General features: G+C 54.4%; 1 protein-coding gene across 1 annotated transcript in view; it reads right to left on the reverse strand.

Annotated features, from left to right (window-relative positions):
* The window catches only part of SLCO3A1 (solute carrier organic anion transporter family member 3A1), a gene marked incomplete at its 5' end in the record, with an annotated part of 175,027 nt that overhangs the window by 26,402 nt on the left and 121,954 nt on the right, over positions 1-26,671 (reverse strand). The window contains 2 exon segments of the mRNA XM_084254358.1: positions 6,869-7,132; positions 12,675-12,773. Of these exon segments, the coding sequence (XP_084110484.1) occupies positions 6,869-7,132; positions 12,675-12,773 (363 nt within the window).

Raw genomic sequence — 26,671 nt, forward strand, 5'->3', positions numbered from 1 at the left:
ATAATCAGACACCCAGTGGCTCAGGCTCAAACCCACATCCTCTGTCACCTGTACTGAGTTGGTGGCCTTGCCCTGCTCCTTTGGGCTCTCATCACACTTTCTCTGCCCCTTTGTCCCCCACTCCAGTCCAGCCACTGGCTCTTTCTTGCCTCACCCAGGCCTCCCTCCCCCAGTCTCTGCACTGGGGGGAGGGGAGGGGTTCTCTCCAGGGGAACACTCTGCCCCACATCTTTGCCGCACATGTTCCTTCTTTCTCAGCTAGACTTTTCTCATGGACACCCCAGCCCAGAAGACCTGCTCCCCATTCGGGGACACTCAGCCAAGGTGCTTCCCCTGAAACAGTGATGGGGCCGGGAAGCAGCGCCTGCAGAGGCCACGCATTTCCATCTTAGTTTCTTACACTCTACTTCTCTTAAAGGGTGTGTGTTCCTACATGGCTAAGATTTCCTCTTACCATGGGGCCTCTTAGAAATGGAGATTAGTTTTCTCAAAACCTTTGAAAGCAATCCCAGTATTTGGTATTTCTGGGATCAACACCCTGGCTCTGCTCCTTGAGCAGACTTCCTCCACCGGGCGGAGCTGGGAGCACGCAGTGGGCTGCGGGCACCATGACTGCTGTAGGGTAAATGATGGTCAGGCTTTTCTGCCTTCCCACCAATAGGGTTGATGATGGATCCCTGCGGCCCTGAATGCATGCCTGATGGCAGGCACCTGGAGTGGGGTGTGGGCATACGGAGGTGGGATTCACCTGGGCTGAGGTGGGGCTCATAAGAGAGGCGTCATGGGATGCCAGAGGGGAACGGAACCACCAGCAGGGGAACAAGCAAGGGAGCAGAACTGCCAGAAGGAAGCAGAAGGGAGAGAACAAGACCACGAGAGAACGCCAGAGAGAGTGAAGATTCACTGGGGACTGGGAGGCCTGGCAACCTCCCGGCCCCCTGGCACCCCTGCCGGCTGTGCACTGGGTAAAATCCCAATAAAAGCCTGCAAAGCCACTGAGGGCTCCAGCACACTCCTTCACCTGTCTGCTCGAATCACAGAGACCCCTTCCTGCCGCTATAACCGCCCTGTCATTTCAACATTTATCCACTTTTTAAGTCTGAACTTACGAAAAATTTAACTAAAACATAACTGATCCATCTAACGTGTGGCCACAGGACTGTTATGGCCTAAGACCATGCAAGATTAAAATAAGTAGAGTTCAGGATATTTAAAGAAAAGCTTTAGGTACATAATGGCACAGGTGGGTAAGGCGGATGAGGCTGAACTTTGTCACAGAGCTGTGCCAGGGGTAAAGTGAGGCCTCCTTTGCTGTCGCCGTGACAAAGTAGAACATTAGGCAGAAGGTGCTCTTGTTCCCACCCATGTACATGACAAAGACAAGATAGAGGCCCAGATAAACCAAGTGCTACACCGAGTCCTCGAAAACCCAGCCACTGGTCATACAGGCGAGCAGGGCCCGGGGAGCGTTGCAAGGTGATGGATTAGCCAGCTGTCCCAAAGAAGGGCTAATTACACAAGCTTAACCTCATCTCCTAGGAGATGAAACCTCGAAATGGCCCAACTAATTAGAATAAAATAATAATAGCGGGTAGATAAGTTTTTAATAATGTTAACAGACAAGCTCAATAAATCAAAATGACAGAACAATGGGGCGGGAATGACAGGTACACAAAACTTCAAATTTATCATTTCTGGGAAAGATACCAAGCTTCAAAAAAATCTATATGAAAGATAAGGACTTTGGGATCCTTTCACTTAATAAAAAGAATCGCTGTGGGCTGAGCCACCCAATCCTACATCCTGATAGAGGAAAACCAGACAATAACCAGGGCCGGGGCTCTCAGCTATTCTGGGGTGGTTTCTACAAGCACTAAAACCTCAGGAAGGCGATTCTTGGATTAAATCAATGCACACACAAAGAAAACAAACACCTGGAGTGTATGAACAAGAATAAAGTTGCTGAGAAAACAGGTTTAAATCCATGGTATTCGTACATCCAATACCCCGCTTTATTGCAAGTGGACTGGCCTTTATGAGTGAGTTTTCTTCTTTACAGGGTTTCAAGCATTTATGATAATCTGACTCTTTTAGAAATGTCATTTCAAATAAATATCTAGAAGTGGTTCTACTTAAAATCTGTGTTTAAATGTTGGGAGAGTTTCCCTTGTTAAATCCACATTACTGAGTATCCTGCAGACACTTAGTGGCATGTCAACCGTCATGTTTACAAATGTGGACCGTTTCACAAATACAAAAGAGGGATACATGGGGCATAAAAAGAGTAACAAGGTAAGCATTTGTCTTCTGAACAAGTCCTCTGGGTGCCACCATCTGGAGTCACGGCCACTGAGTGAAGGCTGATTGGCTCTGGTGTGTAGTGCGCTGTGCTGCTGTAACGCACCCGTGACAAGGGACTGATGAGGCCCCAAGCTTCAGGCTGCAGGGAGGCAGCTACGGATCACTTCCAGGGAGCACAGCACCTCTGTGTAATAAGTGCACTTGAAAGTCCCTGTCTATTTATAAGTTTTGCAGGTAACAACACTGCTAGATCACTATACGCTTTTGTAATTAAGATAACGGCAATTCATAGGCACAGTGGGGGTGCTCCAGGAAAATGACTCTCAGCCATTTTATTGGGCGCTTCATATCCTATTAGGGTACAGACTACTCAGATTCAGGCACTTCAGAAGAAGCAGGGACCACAGCCAAACTTGCTCCCCCACTGGTATCAGCTGTGCTGATACCACCAGTATCTTCTAATTAAGAACTTTGTTCTCTGCTGCAGAAACGGCGCCAGTGAGGCTGTATCCCTGTGGCCTGGCTATCTCCTTATCCTTCATCGTGGCCATCCTGATTTGCTTGGGAACAGGGGAGCACTTGCTCAACAAAGACAACTCCAGTTGAGGGAACAATTCCCTTCTTCAGAAGCATGTTAATTATTCCAGAGATAACGCCTCTTCTCTTCGGAGAGATAGGCGCCTGCCTGCTTTTGTCTTAAGATCTAATGACTAATTTCACCTGGAATTAGATGTGAAAATCACTAAGTTTGAGGCTCCTCTGACTGAAGTGCCAGGGACGCCTCTCTGGGCCTTATTTGCATGAAGATCATTCTTTCCTCTTCTAAGCCATGTGCCTCCAGAAATGACAGCTTCCTCCCCTGTTGATCTGTGTTCCTCCTGGCTCCTTCCTCCCATGCCAGGTTTTATTACTGCGACTCTTAGCGCTCTCAAAAGAAGATTCCTTTTCCAAGGTTCAGCCTACCCTCCAAAAAGCCCTGATTTGAAAAGGAGTATTAATTACCATGATCCTGGGGCTATCCCCACATTTCAAGCTTTTTCATTCAAACGACTTCAGCCCATAAAATTCTAACTTTCCAAGGAGGCTGCCGCTAATGAGGTGCCCCAGACAAACAGAAACAGATGAACCAAGGTCACACCAGCCCCCAGCACAATGACAGCCTGCCTCCCTTAGCCACTCACCCCCCACCTACTGACTTCACCTGGGAGGGGAGCTGGGCCAGGCGGGGAGGCCGGCCTGCATCATGCAGCCTCCCGTGGGGTCCCCTGCTGGGGAGAGCTTCTTTCCTCTCCTGGGGATCACGGTGCCAGCAAGGGCAGAACAGTATGTAGCTGGGAACAGCAGCAGGGTAAGGTCTCAGAGGAAAACAAGCTTCCTACTTCTCTCTTAAGACATGCCTGCAGGACGGAGACTTCTTGGAAACTTTCGGATCCTCGGGGATGGAGAAAGTAGCAAGTGTCTCTCTAACTGCTGACAAACCACTCACAGGCAGCCTATGCTCTTGGAGCATGAAAACCCTCCATTTCAGGGCCTCTCTGGCGGCGCAAGGGGTTAAGATGCAACCCATGAAGCTGTCCACAGCCTCTGCAGCACGAGTTCGAACCCCGGATGGGGAGCTACCCACATGGTGCAGCAGACCTCTCCTGACTCAACCACTGCTCCCCTCAGCAGTGTACTTCGGTCGATCTGCCTCTTCTGTTCCCCACTCTGTCTCTGGTGAATCCTCTCACCCCTTCACCCCTCTGGCCTACACCCTAGTTCATGTATGCATAAATAAATCTTAAAAAAAAAAAACAAAACCTCCATTTCAGGTGGGGAAACTGAGGCAGAGAGCAGTCTCACAGCTAGGGGAGCACAGTGGGAACTCAGACCCTGGGCTTGCTGTCACAGCGTGCGCCTAAGCAGGATGGATTCGGGCCTGGTTCTGAGATTCTGAAGACGAAGCAGGGAGACCGTTAAGATGGTCTGAGGGAACTTAATTCTCAGAATTATTAGTAATTACAACAATTTCCACTGGGGCTGGGGGAACTGACCAAATCTGGTGTGACTCAGGGGCTTAGTCTGAGTTGTTTGAAGGTGGGGGCTAGAAAAGGAAGGAAGGGAGAGAAATGCAAGACAGAAAGGGCTGAAGACACTGACGGGGAGGGGCCCTGGCCCCAATCAAGGTTTCCCTGAATGAGGCTGTATGAAATGACGGCGGGAACCCGCTCCGAGGAGCCAGGTTGCTGGGGCTTGATTTCTAGCTTCAGGGCCGAGCGGTCCGTGGCTGGAGACACCGCTCCATCCCGGGACTGCGGCCAAGGTGAGAGGACGGGCGCGCACGAGGCCGGGGCTTCTGGCACACGCCAAGAACCCGCTAATAATAATTAATAGAGCTGTCGTCAGAGGGGCCCTGTGCTGAGAGCGCATCGCTGGCCACGGCATGCCCAGAGCACCCCAGAGGGTTCCACCAATGCTGGGGAGTCACTGGCCAGTCTGCCCCGGGGACCCAGACACTGGACATGTGAAGTCACATGGCAGCACCTGGACCGCAGCCCGCACAGGAGCCTGGGGCTTCCGAGGGTGGATGGTTTCTTGGCTGTGGCATCAGACAGAAGATTTTAACAGGAACAGCTCGGGGGTGGGGGTGCGAGCCCTGTTCTGTAAGGACAATTGCTCGGCAGAGCCCTCAGCCGCTCGGCTGCAGCGAGGACATGCCCATCACCAGGCTCCCGGCAGCGGCTCTCACCAAAGGCAAGGCCCTAATTTTAAGGAAAATGCAGTCGCGCCGTCTGCCACCTGGCAGAGGCCGAGCCACAGTTGTGAGCCGGAACCCGCAGCCAGGCCAGCCCAGGGTCCTGCGGAACGCGGGGGCCACAGTGGTGGGGATCAGTGTGCTCCAGGCCCAGGAAGCAAGACGCCTGCCTGGGATGAGGAGAGACTGGGGAGGAGGCCATCTTCAGAGCAGGGGCCTGCACGGCCCCCACAGGCGGGCCTGGTTATGGGCCACTGGCTGCTGTGTGAGTGGGGGAGCAGCAGGGAGCAGCCTGCAGCCGCTGGGGTGCCTGCAAGTGGGCCTGCTACGGGGTTCTCTTGTTCTAGGCACATACTCCTGGGGACACAAGCCCAGGCAACCTCAGAGGACACAGAATGGGTGGGTGGGCTCCTCGTGCAATGCATTCTGGGCCTCAGAATGATGACGTCTAAAATCAGCTACAACTGGAATTAGGACAATTCCAAAGCGAGACCCGGCCAGACCCCTCAGGGAGCACGGCCCAGCCACAACACGAGAAGACTAAACGGGGCTCTTCTGGGGACATGCACAGTTTCCTTGTCCTGACCGACCAGCAGGTACTAAAATCAGACGGTCTTCTGTGGGCAGCGCCCTAGTTCTTACAGCCACGCCATCCCTGGGGAAGGGAAATGCGGCAGCCTGAGAAGGGCAGGAGGGAACTGAGCCCCAGGTGGGGGCCCTCCCGGGTCCGTGGGTCCGCACACACACATCATTATGCAGAGGTCCAGCAAAGACCCCCCCACCCCAGTCGTGAGTCCAAGCTCTGCAGCCACTGCAAGAGGTGACCTTTCTCCACCCCAGCTTCCCCGGGAGCAATGCCCAGTCCTGCTCCGGCTCATTTCCAAAATCCAGCCGGTTTCTTGGGGCCCCAGGAGCAAGGAGGGGACACCCTTGTGGTTGTGAGGCTGCTCAGGCGGCACCACTGTGCGTTCATCAGGGAAGACCCAGTTTCTGCTTTAACAACGGCAGCGTGAGCGTGGCTGCATCGTAAAGCATGACTTTTTTTTTTAAGATCGAGTTACTATTTTCCCAGAAAAACACAGCTCTCATCTGGAACGGAGGGTGTGGAAGGACAGAGTGCATCTAAAGAAATGCACTTTAAATGTGGCTTTTTAAGTGAGAAAGCCTGTGGCAGGCAAAGGGAACTCACTTCAAAGCCCTTCACCGCTTCAATGGGCTTCTAAGTGGCCTGGAATCCTGCTGGAGCAAGGGGTTGAGCACCGCACTATGAAGCAATCCTCAGCCTCTGCAGCACGAGTTCGATCCCCAGCCGGCCAGGGAGCAACACACATGGTGGGGCAGACCTCTCCTGACTCGCCCGCTGCTCCCCTCAGCAGTGTATTTCGGGCAGTCTGTCTGTTCTGTTCCCCACTCTGTCTCTGGAGAGTCCTTTCACCCCCCACATCTCTGGCCTGTAGCCAGCGCTTGTATGCATAAATAAATAAATCTTTAAAAAAAAAAAAAGAATTCAAAGGCACCCCCAAGGGTCCAGCCTCCTCCTTCCCTTTCCACTTTCTGGTGTCCACACCTTTGTTTACTGCCCCGCAGGTCCTGGGCCAGCCGCCGGGTCTCCCCTGGGGAGGTGAGTCTGTGTCCTTTCGGTGAAGGGTAGCGACTCTAACTTTGTTTCATTTAAGCATGTTAGGTCACAGTCTTCGAGCACAAGATTGGAAGAGGCAAATCATGCAGAACAAACAGGGTTTGGCCTCAATTCCCAAGCTCTGAGGCTCTCCCCCCAGCCCCCTCCGCACCCCCTCTCTGGCCCTGGCAGCCCACCCTGCAGGAGGCCTTTACCTCTCAGCTGCTGGAAGCAGGAGGCACTGCTGTCGGGCTCCAGGGGGTGCCTCAGGACCCCGTTGCTGGGCTTGGCCCGCTCGTACTCTCTCTCGGGGAGCATGGCCTGCTCGCTCTCCATGGCGGGGTCTGAGTGTGGGGGCAGAGACTGTGGAAACCCGAACATCAAGAGGGAAGAGAAGAAGAGTAAGGCACCGCAGAGCAGAAAGCCGCCCCACCAGGCTCCGATCCAGCGGGGGTCGTCCGGGGTGATGTCCAGGTTACCTGCAAAAGAAAGGGACCGTGAGCAGGCGAGGACCGGGAGGGGAGACCGTGTCCGGGCAGCTGCCCAGAGAGGGGAGGCCTCGGAGTCCATCTGGGGTGGGCGGCGCTGGGCTCAGCAGCCCGTTGCACCCCCTCAGCGCTCCTGCTTCCCCCAGCCTTGATGGCTTCTCCGCCTCCATTTTCTTGTCTGCCCCGCTTGCATTTCTCTAAACAAAAACAGCGAGGAGCCGGGCGCCCTGGGGCTTAGGCCGGAGATGAGTGGCGAGGCAGAGCTGCCAAGGTGCATTAAAAACACGAGGAGCACAAGCATTTATTGTTCAGGCCCTATCATTTGTTAGGTTTACTCCGGCCTCATCTCCCCCAAAGCAGGTGATGTGAGAGCCCATTCAACCCCCCACTCCCGGTCTTTAGTTGGGTTCACAGACGGTTAGGGGCCGCACAGGCGGGAGCTGGGCCAGCTGGGTGGAAATTCTGCCGTCTGCTTGCTGTGTGGCCTCAGGCTAGTGGCTTGGACTCTCTGTGCCTCAGCCGATAGACCCGCACGGCCCAGCTGACCACGGGCACTCACCTCGGAGCTGTTGGGAGCGCAAATGAGCCGCACGGGACGTGCTCAGGACAGAGTCCAGCATTTGCTCGGCCACGTACCCCCCCACCTCCCCACAATGACGGGAGGGGCTATTTCCAAATGACCGGTGGACAGACACACTCAGCCTGGTCGGGGGGCTTGGGTTTGGGGCCAGTCTTTTCTTAGGGAGCTTTGCAGCCAACTTAAATGCTTGATGGAATCCCCCTGCAGCTCGGTGCCTGCAGCTCCTGAGATTCACCACCGGACACGTGCAGACGGAACTGCGGGGAAGCCGGAGGGAGGCGACCCGCTCCCCACTTGCTTGGACCAGCAGCCCTTGCAGGCAAGGTCTGAGCAGCTGCCTCTTGTGGTGTTCCATGCTGCTGGAGCCCCGAGGGCAGTTCTTGGAGACCTGGGGTGGGACCTGAGGGCTAAGATGAACAGGCTGCAGGCCTGGCCAGGTGGGCGCACAGACTCGGCAGGAGAAATGACCACTGGCCCGACAGGTACGCCAGCATCTCCGCAAGACCCTGGAGCTCACGTTGCTGTTAGCAGCAACTGGCATTGGCGTCCATCCTCTGCGCTCTGGCCGTCCAGCTGCCCCGTGCCATAGCCCTAAAGGTGCAAGAGTCTCTCATCATCCCTATTCGCAAAGCTGCTGCAGGGGAGACTGGGAAAGGCCAGGCGCCTGGCCCGAGCTCACAGGTGGGGAGGACACAGGCCTCCAGAACTCCAGGCCATGCGTTGCACTCCCCCCCAGCATGGCCCTTCTAGATGATCTGGACTTGGGGGCTCCCTGGAGGGTCCTGGGTGGGAATCCTTGTGCTGGGCGCAGCAGGCCCAAGACAACCGAGTCTCCCGGGCAGCAGTAAATTGGCCTCAGAACAGCAGTGGTTTCCGTCCCGGGACTGTGCACAGCCCAGCTGCAGAAACCAGGGCACCAGAGGGCCTGTGCATCCATGTGGACATGCATGAGGCCTGGGCTTGAATCCCAGGCTCTGCTCCTCACTAGCTGGTGACACTGGGCAAGGAACCTTTAGCTGCATTGTTTGCAAAACAGGTGCCTTCCACCGAGAGCACACGAGGACAGGAGAGGCAGTGAGCGAGCCCTCGTGGGGAAAACAGGGTCATTGCCCAGGACAACGGTTCTGGTTTGTCTTAATGCCTGTTGTTACCCGGAGGGCTGAGCGCAGCGACACTAAGGTGTGTGTTTTCTCCAAGGGTGTGGCGCTGGAAAACGCAAGCTCATCGACGCATCTGGGGACTCCAAACAGACTAGTGATGGCCCGGGTCACTGGCCTGCCCCTGCCTCACGGGGGGGGGGGGGGGACTCTGGAAGGGGGGCAGGCGTGGACAAGGGGCACTAACGCCAGGGCATCTAGAGGAAAGCTTGCAGCCTCCAGGCAGGCGCTGTGTGGGCCTGGGCAGAGCCTCTGCAGGCCCGGGATGCGTTTCTTTTTAGGAAATCCGTTTTTTAGCCTCTCTCTCCCGGCACTGACAGCTGGGCTGGTTCTGTGTCTGTTGGGTAAACTGAGCAAGCTTTGGGCAGCTGCCCGCTCCTCTGGCTGAAGGTCATTTCCCGCCCTTTCTCAGACCCTTCCCGCCAGCAAAAATCACCAGGAACAGGGTTAAACCTGTTAAGAACCAGTTACCCGCCCAGGGGACAGCTGAGACTGTGAGAAGGACAGAGGCAAATTGGGGACAGTTCCCTCTCGCTTCTGGGCCACCGCAACGTGGACATGACGGCACAGCTCTCTGGACAGTTGTTCTTTTTACCCCCCAGTCCATTTACCTATTTGTCTAACCTATTTTGTGAAACTTTTGCTGTGGGACTCGATGCTTCCAAGAGTATCATTAAGTGACAGACCTAATTAGAAACTGGGGCGGGGAGCAGGGAGGCCGCATGCACTTTTGGGACCCCAGCCCTGGGCTAATCAGTCCGAGGAAGGAAGGAACGGGGCAGGGGCAGCAGCCCTGGGATTCCCAGCCCGGGGGCTCTGGGCTTGTTGACCTTTTCTGTGAGGCAAACAGATGGACGCGTCCAATTCCAGCCGCAAACACCATGAGCCCTGGGGCCAGTCTGGTGAGGTGCGGTCATCTCTGCCAGGCCTTTGTCCCCGGGAGGGGGCGCTCATGGATGGAGTCCTGGGGAGGCCTCCAGGAAGCAAGCAGCCCACTGGGGTAGAAAGGCCTGGGGCCTGAGTCCCGTGAGACCCGCTGGCTGCTGGGCAACTCCACACGGCTCCTTCTGATGCTCCGGGCGTGCCCATTGGTGCTTTGCCTGATTCACTCTGGTCACCATGATCACACCCAGGAGGAGAACGTCCCCAGATGGCTGGGAGGGGATGTGGCTGGGATTCTAGCAGCGATGGGGTTCAGGACCCCAACTCGCCTGTCCTACACGCATCTAGGGGAATGTTCTGAGGCCCCACAGGCGTCCACCAGCAGCTGCACCCAGCGGGCAATCCGGGGCTGCCGGGAATGCTCTGCCAGCAAGTCCTTTCCCCTGAGTCCTGCTCTCAACCCGAAGATTCTCGAAAATTACATTCTGGGAGCACTTGGCTCCTCCTGGCTTCTGCAAGGTCGCGCCTGTGCTCCTTGAGGAAAGGGGGCTGCGCTGGGCCAAGCCCCGAGGACGGTGGCAGCAGCAGAGTCCTAGACTAAGTAGAGCCGGGGCAGCCACCGGGGGGCACCCTACCAGGGTCTTTCCACCCCACAGCTGGCCTGTTCCAACACGCCCAGCTCCGTCCACTCACGGGCTGCCGTTGGCCTCCCTGAGGTCTCTCTCCATCAACCCCTCCTCAGCGCGGCCGGCCACAGTGGGGAGACTCCTTCTCCCCCACCTGCCCCTGGACTAGGGCCTCCCTGTGCGTCCACCTTGCCCCCCTTTCTCACGACTCCTCCAGGGCCCGCCCAGCTCAGCGGAGCTGCACACGGCCAGGGCTTGAGCCCAAGCTGGACGGGCACGGTGAGGGGTAGGAGAGGAGACAGTGACCCCCAACCCAACACACCCCAGTCCCCACACGGGCCGAGCGAGTTTCAGTGCCCGATTAGAAAAAGCAAAACTTGCTGGAGACGAGACTCCCGGGGCGGGCTGGCCCGCAGACCCGGCGCGCTCTTCGGCTCAGCCCTCCCCGAGGCCGCAAACAAAGACGGACACGGGCGTCGCTGGCCTCAGAGGCACTGTCCTTCCGGGCTGCGGTCAGCGCCCCGGGGCGGCTTGCTGCCCGCCACATGCCCACGACTGGGAAGGGTCCCAACCTGACTTAGGTGGGGGAGGCTTCGAGGGCCTTCTAGGCTCAGGAAGGACGACTGGACTGGGTGTGGGACCTCCCTCTGGGTGGAGCCGGGCAGGCCGAGGGGACCCTCCAGCCAGCTGTCTCCTCCTGGCCACCAGCCACTGAGCAGATGCCAAGAGGAAGACGCCAAGAGGAGCCAGAGGGAAGGGCGTGAGCGCGTGCTCAGGGCCCTGGCGCTCTCGGCGGTGGGTGCATTCCCCCCCTGGTCCCCCCGCAGCCTCAGTGTCCTCCTTTGTAAAATGCAAGGAAGAGACTGACGCCAGAGGTTCTTCTGAGTCAGAGGCACTGGCAGCTCACAGGCCTTGCTCCACGAAGCCATCCCCTTGGCCAGTCCTGTCCTGCCTCCCCGCAGCCTCGGAAGTTGCCTCTTGTCCACAGACACAAGATGGCAGCAGGCTCATGTCCTGTGTCGTCTCTTCACCCACAGGGCCCCTGGGCCGGGCCAGGACCAGGACCAGAACCCCCGCCAGCCAAGAGCTCGCGAAAGCCCCTGCCCCACCGGACAGACCCAGCGCTTGAACGAATGAACGAGAAGGGCTGAGCTTGATTCTTTCTTCCCTGTCCCCTTGGAAACGTGTCCCGTCATTAGCTACCAGTAAATACATCAGCAGGGTTAATGGAGAGAGTCGCAAAGTGACTTGATTGGATTTAAAACCGCATTATTTCTTTGGGGCGAATTAGTAAATTTAGCACTGTCGAGAGATGATGGATTGAGAGCCCAGGGACTCAGAGTTTTCATTGATCCTGGGGCGCGATGGGGGTGGGAGGCAGGAGGAGGAGAACCCAGAGAGGGACACAGCTGATGCACTTGCTCAGCCACACGGGGTCATGGCGCCCTCTTGTGGGCATGTGTGGAGTTGCAGCCTCCCGTGGCAGGCACCCTCCCGTGGCAGGCACCCTCCCGTGGCAGGCAGCCTCCCCGGGCAGGCAGCCTCCCCGGGCAGGCTGCCTCCCCTGCACCGCTGGGTAGTACTGGGGCCTGAGTGCTTCTCCTTGACTGGAGGCTGGAGTCCACTGCTGGCTTCCAGATTACAGAATGCAGCAGGTGCGGTGAGCTGTCACTGCTACACTTGGTTATCAAAAGACACCCTCTGTGGGGTGTCTACTCCAGGGGAGCCCTCGTGGGGTACCTGTAGGCAGGGCATGACCTCGCCCACTTGATTAGGAACTGCTTCATTAAGGTGGGCTAAGGATCAGGGGCCCACTGGCTCTTTCTGCTGAGAACACAAGATTTGTTTGAAATGTGGTGGGAGGGAGTATGTCTCCTTATAAAAGTCCCCGCGACTGTGTTCCATGCAAAGGATTTTCAAACTGTGCCCTTTGCACACTTCCAGAACAGGTGGTGGGGTCCTTGTAGGTTAGCGGATCACCACCCACTGACATGCACCTGCCACGTTTTCTGCTCATTTAATTCTTACAACAGCTGGGTCGTTACCCTTAAAGTTACAGATGAAGACAATGCAGATTTGAGGAGTAAAATAAACTCCGGGTAGACAAGGCAGACTCCCTGGAGTCCTGGCCACATGCAGACTCCCTCCTAATTCCAGGTGGGCCGCTAGCTCCTGGGGAGGATGTGTCAGACTGTTTACTGGGAAGTTTATAGAATCAAGAGGCTGAATCCTCCTTTGTGAGGGAAGAAAGACTGAGTGTCGGTTAGGAACTGGGACGTGCTCCTTACTTGTGTCGATGAAGACGGCATCCACATAGATTTTGGTACAGAAGGAGCCCAGGATAAATCCACAGGCTGGTCCAAACACCAGCATCGTGAATAGGATTCCTGAAAGAAGATAAAACAAAGATTAGATAAAAACACCGGCCCTTCAATGTGCAAAATCGTCAAGATGATACAGGGCAGTAAGGGGGTACAAAAACTGGCCAAGGACAGTACCCAAATAGCTTACCGGTCACTGAGTTCTTCACCCATGTGCACAATTGCAAGAACACTCAGGTTCAGAGAACAATAATGGGACTTATTTAACAAAGTGGGAGAACAGAGTTACTGGGGTCACAAAAGGCTGTGTATCTCACCCAAAGCCATGTCAAGTGTTTTAACGTCCTAAACACAAACACTCCCAAGATGGCATGGTTCCACCTCTGAGGATGCTGAGCTCCTGCCCCTAACAATAAGCCACACCCCAAGAGGGTGTCTTCCTGCCACTGAGCAGGTGGCAGCCAAACTACAGGTCGGGTCCAACTCACAAAGACAGTCGAAGACACAACAGGAGGTGTTCACAGAGCTGCTGAGATGGCCAGTGCAGCACCAGACAAGCGACACTCAACACAGCAGCTGCAGGGCCTCCCCGGTGGCACAGTGGGTTGAACACAGCATTGTGAAGCTGTCTGCAGACTCTGCAGTGCGGGTTTGATCCCGGCTGGCCAGGGAGATACCCACATGGCGCGGCAGACCTCTCCTGTCTCCCCGCTGCTCCCCTCAGCAGTGTATTTCATCAGTCTGCCTGTTCTGCTCCCTGCTCTTTCTCTTTCTTTTATTCCTTTTACTTTACAGGCCTCTGGCCTGTACCCTAGCTCTTGTATAAAAATAAATAAATCTTTAATAATAATAAAAAAAATCAGCAGCTGCAGTAGCCAAATGACCTGATAAACGGCCACACTCATGCAGCGCAGTGAGGAGCCCAGCTGTAACGGCAGCAAAACTGAGAACAGTTGCAGTCGCTCAGCTATTTGCTAAGCCTCCAAACTTTTCCTCTTTGAGGTTGGCTGCTGAGGCCTACAACAACCTTCTAGAAGATCAGTGGTGGGGGCAGAAATCGCTGACTCCGGAAATGCCGAAGATCCGAAAATGCTGAAATCCTGAAAGCTGAATCCTGGGGGCTGCTTCTGCAGTCCCTTCTATTTCTTATCAGTCTCCACCACCGACACTTTATTCACATTGTCCCTGGGGCTCTCCTCACCAGCACCCCTTCCAGGGGGCGCCACCTATAACGGTCTTCGGCTTCAGCCCCCACCCACACCACAAAAGTTCAAGGAAATTATCCTGCATCCACCAGACGAGATGTTTGATCATACAACTAACATTTGTATTTCTTATTTTTGGAAACTCTTGAAGCACTATTATGCAGATGCAGAAATTCTGTGTGGCTGGTGGACTGCTTTGAAACATTTGTGGGTCCACGGATTTGTGAGCCTTACTGATAGTGGACCCCATCCCGTATCTTACAGAACATATTAAAATACATCCATATTGATCACTACATATTTTTTCTGCCTTAAGAATTTTTGTAAGAATGTCTACAATTTTGGTTTCCCATTGACTTGGCTTTATGCAATTTGTTAATTTATGATTGGCTGGGATTTCTCAGCACTCATTGTGCAAACTCAGGAATTCTTGTGAAGTGAGAAAAATCAGAGCCACAAGTGCTTTTCAAGTGTAATGAAATATTTACGGAGCTTAAATTTAGCAAACAACAACGCTGACATATTGGCATGCTTTGAGAACATTTAATTAGGTATTTATTAATTTCAGTTTTGCAGCTTCCCCCATGTTTTGGCGTTGCTACCTGCTGTTGCTGTAATAGGAGTTCAGGACTCAAACTTCCCCACGGGACTTGGGAAGATGGTGCTAAGCACGTGGCCGAAGCATCTGCTGGATAAAGAACCTGCAATTTTACACCAGCCTTCTGGAACATTCTGGGAAAAGTACTGAGCCCAAATTAAAACTACAGTCTGTATCTATTTAACTGAATTTCAATCTGGTAGATAGTCCTTGAACACTGATAGTTTCTCAGGTCCTGGGGATAAAAATAAGAGCAATGATGTGGCCCTTCCTTCAAGAAGCTGGCCGTCTACATGACATCCAATACATGGCTCAATCTCCAACCCAAGCAGACAGCCTGGGGGTGTGGGGGGAGGCTACAGACCCACAGAGGCACATGAAGAATGACAGAGGAGGTGGATTTGACCTGAGAGAATCTGAGTTCAGTGAGGCTAGTTCTGGTCTGTTCACAGGTGAGACTAACTTACTCACCTGTGACTAACTCATCCTGCACTCTCCCTGTGATGTCATTACAGAGCCACTCACACATTCAGTCAAATATCATTGAGCTCCTGCTATATGTACCAAGCAGAATTCTCAGGAATGGGATTCAGCATTCAACCAAACACTCAAGAATCCTAACCTTCCTGGTGTTCACTGATTCGGAGGGAGGAAAAGCAGGCAGGAGCACAACTGGTTCTAAACACTTGGGGGGAAAAGCCACGTCTCCCCTATTTACAGACAGGGAGCCAGAACCCCAAAACAATCATTTGAAGATGGCTTGGAAGGAATGTTGTTTGATGGAGGAAGGGACTGAAGGAGGAAGTTAAGAAACGGGTCAGGCAGTCAGTTAGGAACAGGTTGCACCAAACCCCAAGTCTATTTATCAGCCTGATTGAGAAACCATCACAGCCATGAAGGCCTTCCTGACCCCCAATTCAATTAGACTTGAAATGTTAGGAACATCAACATATTAGCACAATAGTAATGGACCAAAGCTGGTTTCAGAAAGGTGGGCTAGGAAATGTGGGAAAACCCAGTGGGGCCTCGATACCCTCAGAGACCCTGCGGGCCCAGCCAATCAGCAAGAGACCATGGAGACACCCAATGGCCAAGCCCCCATTCCTTGCCCACGGGACCTGTATAAATAAGTACCTGCTTCTTGTCACCTCAATCGGCTACCCACTCGGGACCCCTCTCTGCTCAGAGAGCTTCCCTGTCCTTACTCCACCCATCAATAAGTCTCTAGCTTTTCTGTAACTTGGGTCTCCATGTTGAACTCTTTCCTCACTGAAGACAAGAACCAAGAAAGAGCCCGCCTGGCGTCCTTGGACTCCGGGCCTGCTCCCCCCAAACCCGATTCAGAACATAGAGAGGCTATCATAGGGATAGGGCTGAAACAACCTCAATGAATTTCTACTCTGGGATATGGAAGACTCCAGAAGTTCTAGTGTCTCAAAATGGCCGCTCCCACAGTCAGTCAGTCAGTGCCCGCCCCAGCACCAAAAAACCCTGATCAGACCCAATCCCAGAACCAGGGAAAGATGTAAGACACATTTATTTTTTTGTGTGAAACCTATTTTCCCTCAGTTGGACTCTGTGGGCCACGTTTTAAGCGGCTTCTCAGAGAGAAGTCAAACCTCTAGCGGCAAGGATTCCACAGAAAGGTGCTTGTGAGGTTGCTTCCTCGCGCTCCTGGTCCATCCCACCTGGCTGTGATTTTGCTTTTGTTTAGCAAAAGCACCTCAAGCGTTCTGCCTTAACAGACTAGGAAGAGGTGGTTTGGGTCTCGGATCCAGCTGCCTGTGTGGACCTGTGAAGCCTCCAGGCCGGGCGAGAAAGCACTTCGGCAGCCCAGTGCTGCCCCCTGCTGGCTGCCAGGTACCTGCCCAGGGGAGCGAGGGACCCCTTGGACAGGGTGCACCTGAGCTACAGGAGACCAGAGACATATGAGGGCCCCTTCATAGGCCACCCCCTGACTTTGACCACCTCCGGTGGCACTTCCGATGACACGAGGAAGGGACGAGTCTCAGAAGAGCGCCTCGCCCTCAGCGCCAGCTAGAAGGCACACAGCAGGCGCCCCCTCCCCGGGGACGAGGCACCAGGAGGGAACTTGGCTTCCCATCCCGGCCCCACCTCCCTTGGTCAGGTGGGCCGGGTCTATTTAACTTCCTCGTGCCTCAGTTTCCAGGTTGAAGTGACTAATGCATGGCAAGGCTCTTACCTGGTGCCGAACTTTGTGACTACTATTATTATTACCAGCATCACCACCACCTCCAGGGAGAGGGCACCAGTCACCAGCTTTCGCCACCCAGTGAGGACATTCTGGTGTCCACGCCGCTATCCCTCGCAGTCTGGCCCCACACACAGGTTAATTTTTTCAGAATAATTAAAAAAATAATTAAATATTAAAAATATTTTAAAATATTAAAAATATTTTAAAATATTAAAAATATTTTAAATATTTAATATTATATCCATTGTTAAATATTAATAATTAATATATTGATAATTAATAAATTAAATTAATATAATATATAACATACTAATATAATATATAATATTAATATATATTATTTATATAATATATAATAAATAATATAATAACACAATATAATAATATAATAATATTAATATATTAATATAATATAATAATACAATAATAAATAATATAATAATTAATATATTAATATTAATAATCAATATATTAAATATTAACTATTGCATTAATACTAAATATTATATTAATATTTTAAATATTAAATATTTTAAATATTAAAAATATTAAAAATAGTAAAAAATCCAGTGCAGCTCTCGCAACAGAAAGCCTGGAGACATAAAATATTTCCCGCAGAACAGAATCCCCACTGCAGCCGAATTTGGGGGGCTGATGAGCATTTCAGGGACCAGGCATTTCTCAGGGGCCTTTGGGAGAGTGTGAGGAGGAAGCTCACTCAGACACGGGGAACCACAGTGCCCGATGCCCAGCCCCCTGCCCACCTCCCCGGCCTGGGGGGCGGCAACTGGAAGACACCGGCCCTGGTGACTGCCTGACTTCTGATCTGCCCGGAGAGTGCTGGGGTGCGCTCGCACTACTTCAAGAGCCAAGATAACACTAGGCGGGTATGTGGGTGCGTATTTGGCCTCTCTGAAGGCAACACTTTAATCAATGCTTTTGTTTGTGCGTGATTATAAGTGGATACGTTCAGGAAGGGGGAGCCCACTCAGCCTGCTCCCCTGAGCAACACTCCTCAGCTCGACGCGAGGTCACACAAAAATTCTCCCGACCGCTTGGTAAGGAATGCATTATCCGCTCTTTGTCTAGATAAGGAGAGAGACGCTCAGAGAGGTTCGTCAGGTGTCCCGAGGTCACACAGCTGACACGTGGTAGAGGTGGGTCGGAACTCAGCCTTTGGGGACCCGGGCTCTTAGAGAAAGAACAGACGGGACATCGCGACACCGTGGTGAGAACCTGGCCATCAGCCAGACCTCAGCTGGGACCCTGGTCACACCTTCCCGTGCCTGGATGTCTCATTTCCCAAGTCTGAGTCTGGGAAAAAGAATATCCACCTCGCAGAACAAGGAGCATTAGAAGCAGCTCCTGCAAAGTTTCTAGAAGTCTCTTTGTGTCTCCGGGGGTGATGGGTTCAAGCAGGGAGGCCTCATGGCTGGTCTGCTCAGGCTGGGTTCGGTGACTGTCACCCCAGGGTCGCACTGGAGGACGCGCGGCCGGCTGCAGCTCTTCCCCGCTAGGGGGCAGCAGCGGCCTAGGAAACGGCCTGGCTGACTGGCTCTTGCTAGAGTGTCCGGGGACCGCTCGGTGTCAGAGCGTCGGAGCTTTGCTTTTCTCATCTCCCAACTTGTCTTCTGTGCCCTCAAATTATACAAATGTATTCATCCATCTTGAGATCTGCAGGCTGGAAGCTCTTCCCTAAGGAGCGTGCCGCATCCTACGTGCACGAATCAAGCAAGACCCAGGCACAGCAGGCAGCCTGCACCCAGGTGCTGCCCTTCATCAGGTGCCCAGGGCCGCACGGAGGGGAGGGACCTGGGACCCACTACGGGCTTTGCATCAGAGACTGCAAGCATCGTCCTCACTGCTGAGTTTATGAACAAAATCCAACACCAAGGAGGAGGCTGAAGCCTCAAGGACCGTCCCAGGCCACAGCATTGAACCTGCAGCCTCTAAGGCCAGCGGTCCCTGGAGCTCAAGCTTCCCTGCGCGCTGGAATCAGGGCCGACTCAGACAAGCACTAACCAGCAGACCTGACCTGGCAGCATCGCGGGTGGACGCTGGGTGCTTGAGGGGCTCTCCACCCGCGGTCAGGCATGGGACTCGCAGCCAAGGGGGGCCTGTACCCCCAACCACCTCCTGCTGTCCGCTCTTTCCAGATTCTGGGGTCGAGTCAACCCCAACTGCTTGATCCCTGTGTCTCATCTCGGGAGGCGGCTTTTCTGGGTAACTCACCCGGGCAGACGCAGACTCCAGAGAAATGAGAGGCAGGTTCCCCAAGCCCAGGTGGGAGTTGGGGAGAGGAGCTGTAGGGGGGTGGCGCGGGATGGGGGTGCATTCAATTTTCAAAAGACGAGGGGACCAACGTGCAGACGGACCAACAGGTCCTGGGACAGGATCACGCCCACCTGGGCAGTCCTGGTCCTCACTGCCCACGTGAGAGCAGAACTGGAGAAACTGTCTCGGTAACTACCAGACTGAGCCTTGTTCCCCTGGGCTTCCAGCCTCCACACAAAGCAGGGTGGCTCTGGGGTTGCCCCAAGTGCCCTGAGCCCAGGCTGCCGGGCCTGAGAGCCGGGCTGGCACCGCTGAGGGCCGGCGAGCAGGGGATGGCCGTATCCCGGGACATGGCTGCCGTCGGGCACGCAGAACCTGCAAACCGAGCGCCCTCCTTTCTGCCAGAGAAAGCAGCCATCCCTTCTGCTCCAGAAGTCCTCATTTGCCACAGAAGTGAGAGTGCTGACTTTCTCACCCCCGGGCTCCTGACCCAACCTGCTACTAGCGAGGCCCGACGTGGCCCACAGCGCCTGCTTCCACGGGCTGGGGTGTCATGCGGCAGGGAGCGGGGCGTGGGGATGGGAACCGCGGCTCCCCGAGGATCACCCTGAGTCCCGTGGACTCCGCAGGGCACCTCCCCTGATGGTGGAACTGGAGCCCCTCAGCCCCGGCTCCTTACACAGCCTTGGAGCTGACTCCCTGTCTCCCAAGCTGGCGCCAGGAAAGCGCTAGATTTCAAAGGAGGGGGCCCGGGGAGGGCTGTCTTTACGAGGGAGACAAGACCCCACGGCCCAAGTACCACACCACCGCCATCCCACTGCCACCTCCAAAGGTTAACACCCACCCCGACCTCTGTATCCCCCGAGGAGGCGCCAGGGGCCAGCAAGACCTGACAGGCAGCCCGGGGGGCTGGTAGTGAGGGGTGCTGGCTCCTAGAACAGCGCCGCTCGGACCAGCCTCTGCCTCACATGCTCCCGCTTGGAGGCTGGAGAAGCTGCTTCTGAATGAGCTGGTGCCCACACCACAGCCAGCCGCCCCCCGCCCTGGCCTTCCCCGAGGCTAATTTGGGGAGCCACCCAGTTGCACCTCTTTCAAAATTTCTGCTTCGTTTTCCTATTCTAAAAGAATGAAAGTTACTGCAGTAAGTGACTGGTTCACATTTTATTTTTAGTCCTTGGGGGGAGAGGCAAGGAAAGAACCGAGAAAGTGGGTTTATGTCACCTGCTGGGTTCTCAGCCAGCTCTCCAGAGGGCTTTCCCCTGAGTCAGGCGGTGACTCATCTCTAACTCTGCGGGGGAGCTCCGGAGGGCGGCCAGTCTGGGGAGGAAAAGAAAGGGGTGCAAGGGAGGGAGTACTCCTTGCTGAGCGTGGCCTCGCCCCCAGGGCTGGCCCCTGGGGGAACCCCCTGACCCGGGCCCCGGGGCCCTGTTCAGGCAGAGTTGACGTGGCTGCAAGGAGCAGAGGAGCCAGGGCACCTCACTTTGCTCCAGGAAGGGCAACTCCTCTTTTTCTCTGGGTGCTTGTGGACATGTGGATGCGGAGCACAGCAGGGGACAAGAGCCCCGAAGCCAGACCCTGGGCCCAGAGCATCGTTTGTGTTTTGCTCTGTTTATCTTCCTCGTGAGTGAAATCACAGCCCCTTCTGGCGGATTTATTTCACTTACAGCGGACCCTCCGGTCTATCCATGTTGTCAAGTCAATCAACAGACAGAACAGAGAGGGCCAGGCGGGAGCCCCTGCAGATGCAGGCCCCTCATTCTCAACACAGGAGCCACGGGCACCCCGAGAAGGGACAGCGTCTGCAGTGCGTGGCGTTGGGGAAACGGGACAGCCACATGCAGAGCCTCTGCCACTCATTCAGCACCCACAATGACTAATTCAAAATGGAGGAAGTCTTGGTATGGAGGGCAAAGCTCTCTCTGTGTCTTACCACTAAGAGGACTTCCCCTAAACAGTCCTCCAGCCACCCCCACCCCCACCCTCGCCAAGCACGGATGTGGTACCTGAGGGCGGCTGTCCTTGCTCTGCCTTTGGTTCCCGCCTGGACTCACTGCCCGTGAGGCTTCCCGGCCTCAGCGCTGCCTTCTGACCCCCATCCCTCGAGAGGCTGGGAAACATCTAGTGTCCTAGAGCGAGAGGTATCTGGGTTTCAACTTCCCAGTCTCCGGCTCAAGAAGACCACATAAAGTTTCACCCACTTTTACGGAGAAATAGCAGGGAGGGGTTGTAATGCTGATGTTAAGAGTGATGATTGTGCAATTCTATAAATTATGCACGTAAAACAAGTGAATTTTATGGCATATAAATTATGCCTCGGTGGCAATGCTTTAAAAAAAAAGATATAAAAGGAGGCTTTTTAGAAGAGCTATAAAGGGTTTGGAGCATATGAATCCTCCTTACGGGAAAGGCAGTCCACATATTTATGGCGACTCAATGGAATGTTCTAGTCCATTCTCTTTTACTCCTTGAGAAAACCTGGAATGGAGACTCCAATACCTCCAAGGAACTCTCGACTTCTGGGGAACTTTTGGCTGGCGAGGGGAGGATGAGCTTAACATTCAGATGCCCCCCCCCCTGCATGGGGGTCCCCCATGGCGTCACTTCTGAGGTCCCAGCAGGGTCCTGGGAGCAGACCCACCTGTCTCACGCAGGACCCAGGACTTCAAGGTCAGCCTGGAGAGGTGAGCTTGCCCCATGTCTTAGTAAGCTCATAGCAAACACGTCCCTACATCTTGTTCATCTCACCTATAAAATGAGGATATTTTCATCATCTACTTCATTGCCCTAAAGGTTAAACAGAATAATCCATGGGAAAAGCAAAAACACAGAATAATGCCTGGCTCAAAGATTTCCTAACACTCCAGAACACTTAAAGGCACAAGAAAGCTGACCCCTGAACAACACAGCTTGAGCTGTGCGGGTCCACCTGCAGGTGGATTTGTTTTTCTAGCCACATGTTCTGCATTCGTGGACAGATGCTGGCCAGTTGAGTCCAAGGGTGCAGAACCCCCAGATGCAGAGGCCTCCTAGACATGACCTTTGGATTTTTGACTGGGCGGCAGGCGCCCTTTGCCCTTGGAGGTCAATTATACAGGCAGACTTCTCACCGCGACCCTGCTAGCGAGTTGATTGCATTCACTAATCCTTTGCGATGGCCCTTTCTGTCTACATTTGGTAGACAAGAAAAAACAGGTTAAGACGCTGGGCCAGGTCACCCGGCAAATAGGTAGCAGAGCTGGCATTTGAACCTTGGCCTGACTTTGAAGCAAGTGTCAACCCACTAGACTATTAGAAGGGAAACTCACCCATGTTTCCAGGGCTTACATGGAAACGGGTTTATCGATACACCTGCAGCATCTGATCAGCATCTGCCCTGTCCCGATCAGGTACAAAACTGAGGCCCACACTCCTGGTTGTCACAGGCGTGCTCACGAGGCACCCAGGGAAACATCACCATGTATCAGGCCCCACATGGTTAAACTCCCCTCTGGCTTGGTGCTAAGGGTGCAGACCCGAACGGGGCTTAGGGGCTATTTTTTGTTACCCATTTTCATGGCCCTTTTTGGGGGATCTGATAGCACAGGCTGTGCTGAGTTTTGCTGTCCTGGGGTTTTCTTCTACCCAACTCCCGCCATGAAAAATATTAAGGATCCAAAGGACAGGCCCTGTTCTAGAACAGCACCCCTTGACCCAGGAGAGGGAGCTACGGGAGGCAGACCCTGGGGTGGGATAGGAGTGAGATGGAGCCAAGGGTTCCCGGGCACACTGATTTCCAGGGACAGCCTTCGAGCATCAGCAGGAGGCAACGTGGCGCCCCCCATAGGCAGCCCCAAGTGCAGGGCAAGAGAGTGGCCTGGTTGCTGGTGACTGCGTGGGGCTAGGGCACTGGATCACGTGTCCCCCAAGTACTCCCCTAACAGCCACGACTAAGAGTCTGCAATTAGAGATCCACCTCTCAGGCCAACTGGTGTCCTGGTCGCCAAGCCCTGTCCTTTCCAAGCTCCCACCATGCTGCCAACAGTGCGGCCTTCTGTCGGACCCCAGCCGGCCACATCGATCCACAGGGTCCACAGGACACCCTAGGCCCTTTCCAGAGCCCTCTTCCCTGCAGGCCACACTCCCGGCCAGGGTGTCCCTGCGCTGTCCAGAGCAGCAGTCCAACCTGGACAGGCCAGCACCCCCAAATTCATACGGCACCTCCGCGTCACCTCCCCACCAAGATGCCTCCACCTGCCCCACTGAGCAAGAATCTTTGAATACAAGAAAACCTCAACCCAAATTTGCTGCACTGAATTTACTTAAGGCATTTGCTTTCAATTAAAATCTGCAAATCCATCTGGGAAGGGACATATCCTTTTGTCCCTGGTTCTCCTGTGCCAGCTGCTTGCTGGGGCTTCCCTGAGACCTGCTGGTGGAGGAGGCTGCCGAGAGGGTGCCCACAGGGAGATGGGCATGAAGGTAACTGAGAGGGTCTTGCCCGTCCCTGGAATGGATGGAGGGCGAGTCCAGCCTAGAGCATGTGCCCCAATCTTGTTTTTCATAATGTCATTTCAGTCTCTGCTAAATGACGGCGCATTTATCCTCTGATAGTTTCTTCTCTCTGTGCTTCTGATGAAACTAGAATCAAGGAGCTCGGCTGATGGAAGATGGGGTGAGAACTGGTCCCTCTGGCACAGACTGTGCCCTGGAGCAGTGGGAGGTGAGCTCGCAGCTACCACGGCTGGCCTGGGTCCAGGCAGGTCCAGTGTCTCGCCGGCAGATGGCGCTCTCGAGCCCCTGAGCGGTGACCCACCATCTGCCTCCCCACAGGACACAGACGGGTGGCTGGCCACTGGGTGACAGGACAAGTGGCGCTCTGGGCAGGAGGGCAGGGCTCCACTGCCCTCTGGAGAGGGTTGGATGATAAATTTACCCTCAGCCCCAGGGCTGACCCAAGGGTGACTCTGGGGAATATTAAGTCAAAAAAGGATTCTTACATGAAAGGAAGATGGCCCACTCTGGAATCCCTGTGATTTCTGGACTGGGAGGCAAGGGAGCACAGGTAGGGGGAAGCCAGTGCCATCTCCTTTTTGGTGAACCTGGAGGCTGCCACCCCCGACTCGGCAGAGACCTCAGAAATAGCTCAACAGTCCTGGGCCACACACCCCGCAATGTCCCCCCCAAGTTGCTCCTTAAGAGCGAAGCTTTCTCAAGTGCTTCCTCGGAGCTAAGTGCTTTGATCTTATGTAAGATAATAAGCAAAAGGCCAACATGAGCTACTTTCATCCACATTTTACAGAAGACGTTGAACATCACAGAGATTAAGCCACTTAACCAGGATCACACAGAAACTCTGAACCCAGAAAAGTCTGGTTCCCCATCAGCCCAGGGAAGCACAGTGCCGGACAAGCAGCGAAGATCGGGCTGCACGTCTCCAGGACCCAGCGTGGACGCGGCTCCTCTGTGCCCCGGGAGACAGGAGCCGGCCACAGCTTGCGGTGGCATCTCCTTTGGCATCATCAAGGGTTGTGTCTGTTGCTTCTTTCTCAGCGTTCCCACAGCCCAGGTGGCCCAGGGGCCCCAAGAATGCATCCTGCCACCCCCGGCCCTCTGAGTAATGCTCTTCTCGTGCACCGGCGGAGCTAGGCTGCCTGTCGCCTCCCTGGGGGCCCTGCTGCCGGTGGCAGCTCCCCTAGGGTCCCTCTGCTCACGCCTCCAGCCCCAGCTGCTTATTGGGGGGCAGTTGGGCTGCCCTTTTCCCAGAAAAGCAAGGGTCCTCCCCATGGTCTGCTGAGGGATGCCAGCGCGCTCCCGGGGGAGAGCAAGGAGGAAACTGCCAAGGCTTTCAGCACGCCTGGGGTGGGGTGAGCCAGGAAGAAGGAGCGAAGTAAAGTGGGAGACCCCTCCTTAGGCGAGAACCCAGGTTTTTTTTTTTTAAAGATTTACTTATTTGTTTATTCATACAAGCACTGGGTACAGTCAGAAGCGCGGGAGGGTGAGAGAATTCACCAGAGCCAGAGCGGGGAGCAGAGCAGGCAGAAGGACCGAAGTACACTGCTGAGGGGAGCAGCGGGCGGCAGGAGAGGTCTGCGCGCCATGTGGGACCCTCCTCCGGTGGCCGGGGAGCAGCCAGGGATCGAACCGGCGCTGCAGAGGCTGCGGGCAGCTTCGCAACCCAGCGCTCAACCGCTGCGCCACAGGGGAGGCCCGAGAACCCAGTTTTTAAAGATCAACAAGCAGATTCCGGAAATCACATCAGTGAAATCAGAGAGTAAATTTAAACCAGTGGTTTGTGGACGCCTATGGGAAAAAAGTGGCAATAAATGACTGGAAGTGGATTTCTGGAGAATAAATAGAATCCAACTAACCTCACTTCCTCTTTCTCAAGGTCAGTGGCGGGAGTGAACTGGGGGAGCTGAGCCTGCCCTGACAGCCTCTGTCCTGGGTTCAAGATGGTGGTTGCAGGAGCAGGAGGCCCAGCGTGACGCCAGGGCAGCCTGGGGTGGGTGGGGGGTGGGGGTTGGCCTGAGTGGCAGAGGTCACTGCTTTACCTGCCAGGGCCACACCTGTTTGCAGGGGAGACCATGAAGTGGAAGGCAGGGGTCCCGGGGGCAGGAGTGAAGACAGGGTGTGCAAGCTGAGGTGGAAGAAACATGAGGACCAGCCAGGAGAGAATAAAATTAGGTACAACCTGGGATCCAGGGAGTGTGGCCGTCTCCCCGTCAGCACCCACACAGGCCTGGCACCAGCAGGCACTCCGGGATGCTTGTGACTCAAACGAGGAGACTTAAGATATCTCAAGGGCTGCTGGGCAAAGGGCTGGGTCCAGCGTGTCCCGGGCAGAGCACACGTCCGGGGCATGAGCCACGCAAGGCGAAGCGCAGGTGCAATCAACCTCAGCATTTTCTTCAACTGTTGTTCCTGAGTTACTAGCACTGCCCATGCGCAGATGTGAGCGGCTATAAAATCAACGGATATCCACGCAAAACACACTTTGACCGATTTTTACCGATGTAGAAATTTGTAAAGGACACATTTTACTTTCTTTTTTATCCAAGCACGCCAAGTCCAGTGTGTATTCTGCACAGGGCGGTGGCTCAGTTTGGACCCAGCACGTTTCAGGGGCTGTACAGCGGGCTCACCAGGACCCTGCTCCTCCTGAGGGGGGGCATTGGCACTGAACCCCGTGTGTGCACCTGGAATAGGAATGGTGACGGGAGAAACCTACAGGCGCCCTTGAGAAGGTGTTCTCGCTGCCGGGGTTTGGACTGGACAAGCCTCAGGTTCCGTGCGGTTCTTAGCAGCTTCAAGGCAGGATTTGTGTGCTTGGAGCCGCTTGCCGTGAAGAAGGCCTTACATCATTTTTCATTTTTGCACAACGTATGCATTTTCATCTTGGTTATAGTCCCCATAAAAATAATGTAAATGATGAAACATATTTAAAATAAAATAGCAATAAGATCTAAAAAAAAAAGGCCTTACAGATGCACGTGGTGCAGCCATCGCCTCGCCTGATTCTCTTCCAGCACCTGCAACAAGTTATCACTCATGTGTTCTGAAATGCTTTTCTGAGGTGAGCACAGAGGTTCAGAGAGGCTGAGTGCCTGTGCAGACACACAGGCTGACTGCACCCCAAGGAGGAAGAGAGGGGCCCGGGCGCTCTGTCGAGAGATTTATTTCTACAAGCACTGGG

This window comes from Talpa europaea (genome assembly GCF_964194135.1).
Source record: "Talpa europaea genome assembly, chromosome: 14".
Taxonomy (NCBI): domain Eukaryota; kingdom Metazoa; phylum Chordata; class Mammalia; order Eulipotyphla; family Talpidae; genus Talpa; species Talpa europaea.